This window comes from Ambystoma mexicanum, chromosome 12 (assembly GCF_040938575.1).
Source record: "Ambystoma mexicanum isolate Mex_15411 chromosome 12, UKY_AmexF1_1, whole genome shotgun sequence".
Taxonomy (NCBI): Eukaryota; Metazoa; Chordata; class Amphibia; order Caudata; family Ambystomatidae; genus Ambystoma; species Ambystoma mexicanum.
Genome location: NC_090936.1, coordinates 75,903,499 through 75,918,690, shown reverse-complemented (window position 1 = coordinate 75,918,690; position 15,192 = coordinate 75,903,499). Strand labels below are relative to the sequence as shown.

The 15,192-nt window shown below is 49.1% G+C and overlaps 1 protein-coding gene across 10 annotated transcripts in view; it reads right to left on the bottom strand.

Moving 5' to 3' along the window:
* Window positions 1-15,192, bottom strand: part of MAGI2 (membrane associated guanylate kinase, WW and PDZ domain containing 2) — a 3,248,720-nt gene that overhangs the window by 1,531,799 nt on the left and 1,701,729 nt on the right. For all 10 annotated transcript variants that reach the window (XM_069628034.1, XM_069628038.1, XM_069628036.1 and 7 more), the window contains one exon: window positions 5,304-5,519. In XM_069628034.1, the coding sequence (XP_069484135.1) occupies window positions 5,304-5,519 (216 nt within the window). The remainder of the gene's footprint in view (window positions 1-5,303; window positions 5,520-15,192) is intronic.

The window sequence follows — 15,192 nt, the reverse complement described above, 5'->3', positions numbered from 1 at the left end:
CTGAAATGGCATTTCAGAAGTGCGTCTTTGCATGGGCTTTTCTCACGAAGTGCAGCCGGTTCGGTTTCGGCCCAATACGTGCACCGTTCCGGGTCCCCTCCCTGAAGCTCGTTTGTGAACTAATGAGGCCGATAACATTAAAAGGAAGAACGGAAACACCCAGGCATAAATTCACAGTTCATGTTTCGCTTAGATGAATGCTATCCAGGGTCGGACTGGGGCATACAATTTACTCGAGTTGGGCTCTGCACCAATGAAAAAGTGGCCAAAGTTGCAAACAACAATTCAATCCTTTTGTGACAGACACTAGTGGGACCACGCTGCCGCCCCGTCCTGGGCTTTGCCCTGCCTTGCCTCAATCACTTAGGCTACCTTCCCTGGGGCCACCACCGCCACAGCCATGCTGAGCCTGATGATGACAAAAATAGGTGCGCGGCGCAGCGGCCCCACGGGAGGTAAGATTTTAAAAGAAAAAACATATATTTGGGCGGATGGGGCCCATCACTTTTAAAGTGATGGGCCACAGCCGCCACTCAAAATAAGTTATTTCTTTTAAAACCTACCTTCCGTGGGGCGGGGCCCTGGCCACCAGCCCCACGGAAGGTCAGGTTTTCAAAGAAAAAAGTAAAAAACATACTTTTGGGCACAATCCACAGGCCCGGCCCCCCGTGGCAGAGTCATCCGACTCAGTCTGCGGCAGCCGGCAGCCCCTGGTCTCAGAAATTGGCCTGGGCCTGGCACTGACTGCAGTAAGCAGCACACTGCATACAGGTCACACAGACGGAAGCCCGGGCGTGGATGGGCCCTTTGTGGGGTCCTGACTCCTGGGCAGTCAGGACACCACCAGGGGACCGTGCCGCCGCCCGGGCCCCGATCTGGGCCTTCCTTGCCTGATCACTTGACTGTGACAGGCTCAGGCTGCACCGCACGCAACAAGTGACTTACCTGTTTTGCCGGCAGGGATTTGGTCTCCTGTTGGGCCTCAGGGTGGGGGGGGGGCAGGTGCACACACTGGCACCCGCACAAATGAAAAAGCAGGCAGAGGGGGCCCCACGAAGCAACTATGCTGCACCACGCAGTGCAGCAGGGCAGGCTCTCTCTCTCTCACAAGTCAGGACCGACGACGCCACGCCTCGACACCTTCACTTCACAGTAACTCGTGAAAATGGAGGTGGCGCCGCACTGCCTCCTGTCGCAACAATAACACGTCATCATGTAATTTCACTGGCTCAGAAGAACAGCCAATGAAAACTGCACATTCTGTGTTACTATACAGAATGTATCAAATACTGCATAGTAACAACAGAATGGTAGTTTTCATTGGCTGTTTGTATCAGTTTGTTGATCATTTCTATTGCTGGCCCCTCCCAGGCCCAGCCAGCCATGGCCTGCAACCTGCAAGCACGAGAGAGATGGAGATCAGAATGACAAATCCCAATGATTTATAATCGAAGCAAAACAAAGTGGAAGAACAACAAAGCAAATGGCACATGCGCTGGCCCCACATGAGTTCCGGTTTCCAAAAAAGAGTGCCGGTGTTGGGCACTGACAACCACCCCCACAAATTAAGCACTGTATGCACCCCATGCGATCTCTCAAAAGGTCCTGCACCTTTGTTACAGTGTGCACTAACACACGTAATTAAGAAAAACATTGCAAATACCGTTAACATTTTTTAAAAGACTATTACCAGTCAGTAGCACAAAAAGATACAGTTTTTAACATAGAAATACACCTAAAAAATGACCTCATTAAAATTCATAGACTATTTAAATAAGCACTTGTCATATAAATGTAAAGTCAATTAGTGAACTACACGGGCGTATAAAATACTTAGCATGATTTTTAAAAGATTCCCCCCTTATGGAAATCAAGTTGATTCGGTGGAGAAACTTAAGAACAGCAATTGTGAGTGGAACTTCGTTATCGCTAGATAAACGTACCCAGAATCCACTGGACATCAGCCCGTCCTCCTTATTTACGACACGCCCACACGTTGTAGTCCACAGATTATTTAATGTTGGACATTGCGTCAAGATTTTGTAATTGGTTATTTATAACATGCTTAATACCCAGAGGATTCTAAGCGCGGACCCGGGGATCGAAGCTGAGTTGCTCCACGTGTTCTTGTTTCAAAGGCAAGCGCGTTGCCCCTGAGCTATCCTCCCGAGACTATGAATTTGCGTGGAATAGTCTGTGCTTGATTGCAGTAATGACGACCATTGTTAACGCTTGTAGATTTGGAGCATATATGGAGCCTGGTCCTGTGGTCCTTTGCACCGTCTGTTAGGTACCATGTCTTTACAACGACACCCTAAATAACAACATACTTTTAAAACGACACCTGAATAATGAAAAAACTCAATTTTTAATTTTTTTTTATTTGGAGAGTGCCACGAGCCCCCCATTTCCACTGCATTTTTACCTTTACCCCAACTGCCCCCACCCCTTTTAATTCCTTACCCCAGCCCTCATATATACTTTTACTTTAAAATTCAACTTTTTGTCGTTATTTTGGTGTCTTTTGAAAAGTGTGTCGTTATTTTTGTTTCCGTTATAAAGACTGGATACCTTTCTGTTAAAACCCCAGCACTCCCCTCAGAGCCTATGTGCATCTCCACCCCTCCCCCCCTCCCCACAGACAGTGCTCCCTCAGTGTAATGGTGACATTCCTGAAGGACACACACGCTGTCACCATGCATGTCCAAATACCAGCCCAGTCCCCACGTCAAGTGATGCCTCTGTCACTGCTGCTTTCATTTTAGATTTAAACATAAACACATATCTCTCAGCAGCCCCTTCAAGGTATTTGTGATTTCTCTGGTTTGACTCTGGCAGCAATGGATTGGGCGGAGGAGTCTTGCATACAGGGACACACAGAGAAAAACAGAGCGCAGGGTGAGAAACGTGAGTGGAGCGAGATACGCACACGCACACGCACACACACACACACACTCTATCTTCTCTCTCTAAATAAAGCGCTTTTCATTGCGAGATACATAAAAAACGGTAGACACTGGCATTAAGGAAAGGGTATTTCATACAAATAAACCACAAAATATTGAATGCGTACATGTGCACATGACAAACCAAGCCAACTTTTGAAATCAACACAAGTACACAGCTTGCACATAAAAATAACCACCCCAATCAGGTGTCAGAGACTTTGAAATAGTTACTTCTCTGACTCTTGCCATTTAGCCTATCTGCCCGTATCCCCTCTGGCTCTCTCTTTCTCAGCCTCCCCATACCCCGCTTTCTCACGTATCCTTGCCGTTTTACTGTCTAGCTTTGTTGAGATGATGTGAGTGCGATTTCTGTCTGGATATGTCAGACCTGTGCCTTCAGTGGCTGTAGTATTTCCATCTCCTTGTGGGAGTGAAACGGTATGTGCCGAAGGGGTGGTGCCGGGGGCGTGCAGTATTTACTGATGCATGCCACCCAGTTGGGATAATGCTTTGACAGGAAGGCAGGTTAACCCCTTGGCTCTTCTAAATCCCAATAATATATCATGGCGCCAGTCTGTAGGATCAGTGAACTGAGGAATCCTAGCAGGGTTTCCTGATTGCGGGTAATGTTATGCTTTGTTATTTGTTAGTTGCATAGCACCTTGTCTCGTGAGGATAGCTCAGCGGCAACGTGCTCTCCTTGGAAGCAAGACGACACGGAGCAACACAGGTTCGATCCCCTGTCCGCGCTTCAAAACCTCTGGGTATTAAGCTCATTATAGATAACTAATCATAGCATATCATTATTGCGATTGTTATGGCTTTGAAGCAGCCATGGTGTGAATGGCCCTTTAGCACACCATGGTCTGAACAGATATGAAATAAATGACCATTACATTGCATATGAAAATATTGATCATTTCTAGCGACTGCTTGTTAATTAGCAGAAATGAATAGTCTCGGGTAGACATGATAACAGCTGTAGCATTGAGGCTCTTCTGGTGTGGATTCCCATCTCATTAACTATCTAACCGCTAGGGCACATTTTTCATGGGACTCAGCCATATTTTATGGGGCACAGCCCTGAAGGTGGAATGGTTGATTGAATAAATGAGTCTATCAACCCCAAAGGCAACTGTCTACAGTTGAGGGCTCTGCTATATTTTATATACAGAGCACATGCAAAATTAATAACATGCAATCACATTCCTATTTGCAAGATATGACGAAGATATTTTCATTGCATGCCAACTTATTTAAAGCAGGCTATTGCTCTCTGAGCTCCTACCGATATATAGGAAATACAATATATAAATATAATTCATATGTATGTATATAGCAAAAACCACTGAAAATCAGCGTGACTTAAGTATACAGGAGCATAAAAGTAATATTTAAGCTGCTATATTGGTATTGCTGCTCCAGTTTGATATTTTGGCCAATTCACCTTGTCGGCGATCATCGAGATAAAGGCTGGCCCATGAATGCGGTTTATTAGGATGTAATGAATTACCCTGTTTGTAAGACACAGTATCAATAAATCCTCCCTGTAATTAACACACATCTCTCCCGGGAGTCTCAGAAGCAACTCTGCCTACTCTTACAGGGCTTTTAGCAATTGTTATTTGATATCCATTTAAAAGACAAGCACAATGCAGTCAAAAGGTCCGCTAAGAAGGCTAGGTTGCTGGTGGGGGGTGAGAGGGATATAGCCCCGGGTCTCTAGGTTGAAACCCTGAATAGAAGCTCAGGGGCTACACCCAAAAGGCTAGCTAGCCCAGAGTCCCGACAGTCCTGAAATTAGCGTAGCCCCGGATCTTTTCCAGACCTAGCCACACCCCTGGGCTACTTCATAGCAGGCATCAGCCATGAGACCAGTTTTGATCTGTGCGGCGCTTACACATACTAAGGTTGATCTCATTGAGTCACTGACAAGTAAGCTTCACTCAGCTTTTTTAGGATATCCACTAACAATATGTATGTGGACAAATCATGCATGGTCAATTTGCAATGCAGACCGTGTATTGTTTTGGTCATACCGAAAACCAGAATGCCTTTGACTTTTTTGGTGGGTCAACACGCCCATACATGGCATACGCAGTGTGGCATGGGACCAGGTCCCAACAGGAATTTTGGTCTATAAAGGGTTGTGCAAACCTTGGATCTCCTAATCAATGGCGAGAAATGATCGGATCCATAGTCCAAGGCATCTGGTGTTTGCCCTGGAACTCCCAGCACACTCATTGGCTGATGGATCATGGGAGTTGTAGTCCAAAAGCTCCGGAGAGCCACGGAATGCAGATCTCTGGCATACAAAATGGCCGCCTTCCCCAATGAAAGCACTGCATTCCTCACCTGGTGTGATGACCATGCCGTTCCCATTCACCACGGGCATCTCCTCCTCCTCCTCCTCCTCCGGAGGTTCGATGCCCGTCTTCTCCATGTTGCTTACAGACTTATTCCGCTTCCGCTTCCCTTCGATGCTCGGACCCGCGCCTGCGAATAGCTGATCGGTTACATTTAACAGCGTGGGGGGCTCCGCAGGAGGCTTTGGGGTGCCGTAGTAGTTATCTGCAAACATTAAAAACAAATCTGTTATAAAGATCCAGCTCTTTTCATTTGTGGATCACGGGGAAAATAAAAAAGTTTAGAAACTGTTAGAAATGATGCTTTTTCTGCCACATAGCTACATCTGCACATACATTAGCTAACATGTACATTATATTCACATGACTTCCAATCGGGTAACATGAGGTGTCCATGCAAGGCCGTGCAAAACATAGTAGGTACATGGATGAAGGTTATCTTTGTGTCAGTGATTACCAAAAGAAACACAAATCGAGTGTCATGTCTAACAAATGTCAAACGAAAATAGGCCCACACTAATGTATCAAGGACAGTTTAAAAGTGTGCAACATTTTTGTTTTTAAAATTGAACAAATAATATGTAATGAGAATGGTGATATACAATTAAATTCCAATTGGATGCATGTGGCCCCCAACACTGCCACTAACCATAGTAACATACACAATACTATGACCTCAAATCACCCCATAATGTAATTGACCATCCCTGAACAACAGAAGATAACAGCACAGAAAAAAAACTACTGAGATGACAAATATTGAGACTTAGTTGAGTTGCCATAATGACATCTGCCATTCTTAGAGGGGAGGGAAAGGTTTCTGTGTGGCAGAAGGGGAGATCGCAGGTGGACCCATAACAGGGAAGGACACGATGAGAACGTCTTGACTTGTTATAACTCAAAACAAACGTACAGTAACAGTCTAGGTAACAAGTGTGACAATGCCCACTGCCTGACCGGTGAGGTATGTTAGGGGAGTGACCATGGGGGCAGGTGCTGCCTCCTGATTCAGGGCCTGGGGAGACGTGGGAATGATCCCCAGGTTCTCACCATTCCACTATGCCCAAGGGGTAGCAATCACTGCATATTGCCCACGGATACAGGTACCGTGCCTTTAAGTGACCCGATGCTGACCTGGTCGGCTGTAGTATAATATGCCACCCCGGGAAGTGTCTTCCTGCTCATGTAAACGAGCAACTATTTGTAAGACAATGTTAGTGTTTACACATAAGCACTTAACTCCATTCGTGTAATCCAGTGACTCACCAGCTTACATTCACTGCATGTGCTTGAACGCTGATACAGAGATTGTTTGCAAGATGGCGGTCAGGCCGCTTGCCGACTTGGCTCGCCAGCTCAAAGACTGTTGGAGCCATTTAAGCGAAGGAGTTATAGGTCAATGAATCCTGTTCAACAATCACTGCAGACATGTAATAACCCCACCTAGTACTCCGCAGATGCCCCCGGGTGGGCATAGGGATGGACCTGAGTGCTATAAAAGTGGGCATGCAGAGAAGACATGGCGGGTTTGAAGGATTTCAAAGAAAGGAGTGGAATGATGGAAGAGTGGAGCTTTGAGGGGACGGGTGGAGCAAAATACTTGATGGCCGGAGTATTAAAGGAAGAGGTGGAGAGATTGAGATCTAACGGGGAGATGTTGAAGAGAGGATCAGAGGAGGTGCTAGTGAAGTTCAGAGCAGAGGATGAGGTGGTCACAGGAAGAGCAGAGAGGGTGAAGAAGAGAAGTAGGCCAAAGGAGGTGGTTGTCATGCATCATGCCCCCACGCCCGCTAGGTTCCCCGCAGCACACCCAATCCCAACATCTACCACCTCTAGTACACATGCAGGTCGGGGGCCGCGGGAGCAGCTTGGGGCCCGTAATCCTCGATTATGGTATGGTACCTTACATCACAGCAGAGGTCACATTCGGTCCTGTTTGTATCCGTTTCTGCATTGGCAACTGCCGTGGCACATTTGGTTAGGCAGAGTCAGGCGGTCACGTTCGTTTCCGGACGACGTGACAAGGAGATCCTGATCATGTGATCCTGTTTTGGGTCACGTGACAGGGAAACAAACGGGATAAAAGCAGAGTTCCCGCGATCACACATTGCTTCACAGCTGATTCTTCACGACTCTGTTTGGCGTTTACAATTCAACCTTGATTCTTGGATAACTCAACCTCGAACTACGGACTTCTTTTGGCTCTTCCTTCGGATCTGGTGCTTTTTCTTGTGGATACCTGACTGTTGTGACCTCAGGACTGTCTTACCGGACCTCTTTTGCTCTACCCTGGATTGATCTGCTCTTCTCATGAACTTGCCTGAATCCACACCTTTTGCTCGGATCAGTCATCTGGTTGTTTATTTTGTTTCATCAAGGATCACGCCAACAACTGCAGGTGTGCCCAGTAACGGGTGTTCCACATACACAGCGGTGACCACTCCAATTACCTTTCCAAGTCACCATTATCATCAACTGAGGGTGCTGCTCAAGCGCCCCCACGCACCTTTATCTCAGGCCCCTGTGTGGTTATCAGTGACCTTACTACTACACTTAGGTAAGCCTTTTCCCTGACATTACTAGACCATTTTGTATACCGTTACTGTGATTGTTTGTACTGATAATTGTTTGCCTTACAGCGCCCTTGGGGCTTCCAGTGTTACATGGTTCCGGCATTCCAGAATCTCCCACCTGTGGCCTCAAGGATCGCATAGAGAGTCATTTTATCTCTCCCTGTGTGGTACTTCGGGACGGAGGCCCTTCTAATCTTCACGACAATCAAGTCTTGACAGTGGTGGTGAAGAGAGGATCGGGGCTGCTGGTGAAGTTCAGAGCAAAGGATGAGGTGGTAACGGGAAGAGCAGAGAGGGTGACCAGGAGAGGAAGGCCAAAGGAGGAGGTGGTGAAGAGCTGACCAGAGGAGGTGGTGGTGAAGTTCAGAGCAGAGGAGGATGTGGTGACAAGAAGAGCAGAGAAGGTGAAGGAGAGAGGAAGGCCAAAGGAGAAGGTGGTGAAGAAAGGATCAGAGGAGGTGGTGGTGAAGTTCAGAGCAGAGGATGAGGTGTGACAGGAAGAGCAGAGAGGGAGAAGAAGAGAGAAAGGCCAAAGGAGGTGGTGGTGAAGAGAGGATCAGGCGGGGTGCTGGTGAAGTTCAGAGCAGAGGATTAGGTGGTGACAGGAAGAGCAGAGAGAGTGAACATGAGAGGAAGGCCAAAGAAGGAGGTGGTGAATTGAGGATCAGAGGAGGTGCTGGTGAAGTTCCGAGCAGAGGAGGTGGTGGTGACTGGAAGAGCAGAGAGGGAGAAGAAGAGAGGAAGGCCAAAGTAGGAGGTGGTGAAGAGAGGACCAAAGGAGGTGCTGGTGAAGTTCCGAGCAGAGGAGGAGGTGGTGACTGGAAGAGCAGAGAGGGAGAAGAAGAGAGGAAGGCCAAAGGAGGATGTGGTGAAAAGAGGATCAGAGGAGGTGGTGGTGAAGTTCAGAGCAGAAGAGGTGGTGTGACAGGAAGAGCAGAGAGGCAGAAGAAGAGAGAAAGGCCAAAGGAGGTGGTGGTGAAGAGAGGATCAGGCGGGGTGCTGGTGAAGTTCCGAGCAGAAGAGGTGGTGTGACAGGAAGAGCAGAGAGGGTGAAGGAGCGAGGAAGGCCAAAGGAGGAGGTGGTGAAGAGAGGACTAGAGGAGGTGCCGGTGAAGTTCAGAGCAGAGGAGGAGGTGGTGACAAGAAGAGCAGAGAGGGTGAAGAAGCAAGGAAGGCCAAAGGAGGAGGTGGTGAAGAGAGGACCAGAGGAGGTGCCGGTGAAGTTCAGAGCAGAGGAGGAGGTGGTGAAGAGAGGATCGGGGGGTGCTGGTGAAGTTCAGAGCAGAGGAGGAGGTGGTGACTGAAAGAGCAGAGAAGGTGAAGGAGAGAGGAGGGCCAACATTGTTGTACATAGCTTTATTAGGTATGGACCATCAACGCAATTAGATATCACATTATAAACGTTGTACAGAAAATCAATAGTTCCTATTTACGACACATATTACAATAATAAAAAAGGACCTGCTCCAGCACACACAGTTTCGGTCTGAAACTGGAATTACAATATATTCCAGCACATGAGCAATTCAATCATATTTCGCCCTGTGTAACCAGGCCCTGTGTACAAATCTTACAATAAAATAGACCCAATACAAATCTAGTGTATTCTTACAAAAGTTCACAGCCAAGTCTGTTGTTCCGATATCTTTCAATCAAAATACTGGCAATAAATAACACTTTCCCAGTCCTGAATAGCCTGGGAAAAAGAATAAAACACGTTTAACGGACTCTTCAGGGCTGCCACAGACTTTACAACTTGTCTCCGATGAGACTGACCGCCTAGCTCAGGAGGATAGCTCAGAGGCAACGTGCGCGCCTTGGAAGCAAAACAACACGGAACAACACCGGTTCGATCCCTGGGTCTGCGCTCAGAATCCTCTGGGTATTAAGCATGTTCTAAATAACCTATCATAGCATATCTAGCCATGTACTTAGCTACTTTGAGAGTATTAGTACGTAATTGTATGTCTAAGCTTCTGGCATATGCAGATGTTACACAATCCAAATACTGTTCGAATCCCTCAGCTGGCTTCAGCGTTATATAGGGGGCTCCCGTCTTCAGGGCAACACAAGCACATTTCATCTGACTTATAATGGCTTCATGGCACCGAGTTTTAAATCAGGCTTTTGTGCACACGGTTAAACCCTCAGGTTTTTCCCAGACAGTCCCCATATCCAGGTTCTCAAAACCTTTGCGTACAAACCGGAGTGACACCAAACTGCTCATCGAATCTTTGTATTTAATTAATTCAGGTGCAATCCAACAGTACAGCAACGGTTTACGGGCAATACCCTCATTTACGGGCTTAAGGCAGCAGTCCCATCGTAAGCTCGCCATCGGAGCTCCCTTAAGTTGCATTAATAAGCCCCGCAAAAAACCCGCTGTCCACTACACTAAGCTTAGGTTAGGGGCAGTGGCCCCACAGTTCTGCACCATACAGTGCCACTGGAAATTGCACCGCTTGCGAGCCTATTGTAAAGGCAACGGATTCCGTCACTATATTATTCCTAAATCGCTGTGGCTTGGCAAGGTGGGCTGACCATAAATTATAATACATTATAATTGGTCATTTAGCACGCGCTTAATACCCAGAGGTTTGTAAGCGCGGACTCGGAGGTCGAACCTGTGTTGCTCCGTGTCGTCTTGCTCCCAAGGCGAGCACGTTGCCGCTGATCTATCCTCCCGATACCATGTCAAATTGTCTGAGAATCGAATCCCCAGATAATCGTAATGACGTACCTGTTCCAACGCATAATCACGAACCGACAAATTCACTTATATTTTATTCTGTTTTTTTCTACTGAATAAAAGGACCTTTGTTTTTTTCTAATTTCAGTGTCATCGACAGTTCTTGGCATTTCTCCATAAAGGTGGTCAAGGTATGTTTCAGTCCCATCGCGGTTGTGGGTGTTAATACAGCGTCATTAGCATAGAAGAGTGCCGGGTATCTGTCCCGGCAAAGCCTGGGTGGGTCGTGACGCCACCAGCAATTACTCTATGATGACATTCATGTACAGGCTAAATGAGAGTGGGCCAGCCCCCACCCCTGGCGGACCCCCCTCTTCACAGCAAAATAGTCGGTAAGCTCCCACCTCACGGCTGCCCTGTTTGTACAATTTAAATATTGTATATTAGTCAAGAGGGCCTCTGGGGTGCCCTTTTCTCTCCGTACCACGTATAATTGGCTGCGAGATACTGTCGAATCCCGTATGTAAATCCACAAAAACGGCAGAGACCCTGGTATGCTGGGTAGTAAGATATTTTGACAGGATAACATTCAGTCTGACACATTGATCCAAGGTACTAATGCCTGGGAGAAGCCAGGCCTGTAGATGGTTTAATATACTGTTCTCAGTAGCCCCTTTTTGTAAACAGGTGGTTAACACTTTTGCATAGACCTTTCCCGGGGCATCCAAAAGCGAGACAGGTCTATAGCTACACGGCTTCTTATAATCCCCCCTTTTCAAAATTGGCACTACTATAGCATCTCGCCAAGACTGAGGCACATTCCCTATTTTTGCGATACAATCGAACACCCGTTTCAACATGGGGGCCCAAACGGAAAGCCCATCCCTAAACAAGTCAATTGGCAGGCAGTCCGCCCGGGGGCTTTCCCCCTGCCCAGACTATTAATGGCCTCTGTCACTTTAATAACAGTGAAAGTGGTATGCATACCTGGTTCTCCCCCAATTTCACTGCATTCATTACTATCTAAAGGTGCTTCTTGGCCAATTTCATATACTGGAACCATTCAGACTGGGGGACATGACTTAGCAAGTGATTGCCCCTCTTAGTCTCGTCCCCCGCCACACACCTCCAGAAATTGACCTGATCACCTTACTTACAATGATTTAGCAGGTCCTCCCAATTTTTCTCCATAAACTGCACCTCTTAGATCCTTAAGTGTGACCTATCAATCTGGATTACATTCTTTAAGTAAGTTAGTAAGACCAAAGGAGGAGGCGGCTCAGAGAGGAGCACAGGAGGATGTGGTGAAGAGCGGCTCAGAGTAGGAGATGGTGACATGAAGAACAGCGAGGATAAAGGAGAGTGAAAGACCAAAGACGAAAGTGGTGAAGAGAGGATCAGAGGAGGAGCTGGTGAAGTTCAGAGCAGAGGAGGAGGTGAAAAGCGCATCAGAGGAGGTGCTGGTGAAATTCGGAGCAGAGAAGGAGGACCAGAGGACGTGCTGGTGAAGTTCAGAGCAGAGGAGGAGGAGGTGGTGAAGAGAGGATCAGTGGAGGTGCTGGCGAAGTTCAGAGCAGAGGACGACGAGGTGGTGAAGAGAGGATCAGAGGAGGTGCTGGTGAAGTTCAGAGCAGAGGAGGTGAAGAGAGCATCAGAGGAGTTGCTGGTGAAGTTCAGAGGAGAACGTGGTGAAAAGAGGATCAGAGGAGGTGTTCGTGAAGTTCAGACCAGAGGAGGAGGTGGTGAAAAGAGGATCAGAGGAGGTGGTGGTGAAGGTCAGAGCAAAGGAAGAGGAGGTGGTGAAGAGAAGATCAGAGGAGGAGTTGGTGAAGAGAGGATCAGAGGAGTTGGGAAAGAGAGGAGGGGCTAGTGAGGAATTGGGGATAACAGAACCCAAAAAGAAGCTGGGGAAAGGAGAGAGGAGCCCTAGAAAAGACACGGAGAAGCAATACGCGCACAGAGAGGAAGACACATGCCTCACCTTGTGCCGCTTGGGTTGAGAGTGAAGTGGGAGGAAGCACCAGCATATAGTAGGGCATCAAGGATTTACTCTAGTTCCTGTAGGCGTTTGACCAGCCCTTTCACTGCGAAAGCTGAACTCTGACTAAAGATGTGTTGAGCCATGCCATATGGGTCCCGTGAGCCACTGCTCGGCCCTGCCACACCACCCAGAGACGTGAAAAGGGTTTTGACCAGGCAGAATGGGCTGGGGGCTTCCCTCTGGAGGCTGCAGAGATTCAAGTTCAGCCCCGCTGCATGTGCATGTCTGCTTGCTGCAAGCAGAGGTGTCGCTAGGGTGGCCTGGGGGGGGCTGTCGCCCCAGGGCTTTTGGTTTTAACCCCAGCTAGAAGCTCAGGAGCAGCTAGCCCGAGTCCCCACAGTCCCGACATTAGCGCAGCCCTGGATCTTTTCCAGACCTAGCAACACCCCTGGTTGCAAGCTTGCATTTTGGCTACACTTGGAATTCCTTAAGAAGTACATTTTACATAGACGCGTTGTGCTCTACCCTGCCTACCAGTTCACAATGCTTAGACTTCTGTGTGCGCACGCGTTCTCTCTCTCTTATCTCTCCCTTCTCTCTCTCTCCCTCTGTTCCCTTTCTCTCTCTCCCCTGCCTCTCTCTCCCTCTCTTCCCTCTCTCTCTCTCTCTCTCTCTCTCCCCTCTCTCTCTCCCCTCTCTCTCACTCCTCTCTCTCTCTCTCCTGTCTCTCTCCCCTCTCTCTCTCCCTCTCCTCTCTCTCTCTCTCCCCCTCTCTCTTCCTTCTCTCTCTCTCCCTCCCTTCTCTCTCTCTCCCTCTCTCCCTCTCTCTCTCTATCTCTCCTCTCTCCCCTCTCTCCTGTCTCTCTCTCCTCTCTCTATCTCTATCTCTATCTCTATCTCTATCTCTATCTCTATCTCTCTCTATCTCTATCTCTCTCTTTCCTCTCTCTCTCTCCCTCTCTTCCCCCTCTCTCTCCCTCTTCCCTCTCTCTCCCTCTCTTCCCTCTCTCCCCTCTCTTCCCTCTCTCCCTCCCTCTCTTCCCTCCTCCTTCCCTCTCTCTCTCTCCCTCTCCCTCTCCCCTCCCTCTCTTCCCTCTCTTCCCTCTCTCTCTCTCCCCCTCTCTCTCTCCCCTCTCTCCCTCTTCCCTCTCTCTCCCTCTCTTCCCTCTCTCCTTCCCTCTCTCTCTCCCTCTCTCTCTCTCCCCCTCTCTCCCTCTCTATCTCTCCCCTCTCTCTCTCTCCCTCTCTTCCCCCTCTCTCTCTCCTCTATCTCCCTCTCTCTCTTCCCCTCTCTCTCTCTTCCCTCTCTCTCTCTCCCCTCTCTCCCTCTCTCTCTGTCTCTCCCTTCCCTCTCTTTCCCTCTCTCCTTCCTCGCTTCCCTCTCTCTCTCTCTCTCTCTCCCTCTCTTCTCCCTCTCTCTCTCTTCTCCTCCCTCCCTCTCTTCCCCCCTCTCTCTCCCCCTTTCTTCCCCTCTCTCTCCCCCTCTCTCTCTCTCCCCCCTCTCTCTCTCTCTCTCCCCCCACTCTCTCTCTCCCTCTCTCCTCTCTCTCTCTCCCTCTCTCCCCCTCTCTCTCCCTCTCCCCTCTCTCTCCCTCTCTTCCCTCTCTCCCTCCCTCTCTTCCCTCTCTCCTTCCCTCTCTCTCTCTCCCTCTCCCCTCTCCCCCTCCCCCTCCCTCTCTTCCCTCTCTCCTTCCCTCTCTTCCCCCTCTCTCTCTCCCCCTCTCTCTCTCTCCCCTCTCTCCCTCTTCCCTCTCTCTCCCTCTCTTCCCTCTCTTCCCTCTCTCCTTCCCTCTCTCTCTCCCCTCTCTCTCTCTCCCCCTCTCTCCTCTCTATCTCTCCCCTCTCTCTCTCTCCCTCTCTTCCCCCTCTCTCTCTCCTCTATCTCCCCTCTCTCTCTTCCCTCTCTCTCTCTCTTCCCTCTCTCTCTCCCCTCTCTCCCTCTCTCTTCCCTCTCTCCTTCCCTCTCTTCCCTCTCTCCTCCCTTCCCTCTCTCTCTCTCTCTCTCCCTCTCTTCTCCCTCTCTCTCTCTCTTTCTCCCTCCTCTCTCCCCCTCTCTCTCCCCCTTTCTTCCCCTCTCTCTCCCCTCTCTCTCTCTCTCCCCCTCTCTCTCTCTCTCACTCTCTCCTCTCTCCTCTCTCTCCTCTCTCCCCCCTCTCTCTCCCTCTTCCCTCTCCCTCCCTCTCTTCCCTCTCTCTCTCCCTCTCTTCCCTCTCCCCTTCCCTCTCTCTCTCCCTCTCCCTCTCCCCCTCCCTCTCTTCACTCTCTCCTTCCCTCTCTCCTTCCCTCTCTTCCCTCTCTCTCTCCCCCTCTCTCTCTCTCCCTCTCTCCCTCTTCCCTCTCTCTCCCTCTCTTCCCTCTCTCCTTCCCTCTCTCTCTCTCCCCTCTCTCTCTCTCCCCCTCTCTCCCTCTCTATCTCTCCCCTCTCTCTCTCTCCCTCTCTTCCCCCTCTCTCTCTCCCTCTATCTCCCTCTCTCTCTTCCCTCTCTCTCTTCCCTCTCTCCCTCCCTCTTCCCCCCCTCTCTTCCCTCTCTCTCTCCCCTCTCTCCCTCTCTCCTTCCCTCTCTTCCCTCTCTCCTTTCCTCTCTCCCCTCTCTCTCTCTCTCCCTCTCTTCCCTCTCTCTTTCTCTCTCCCTCC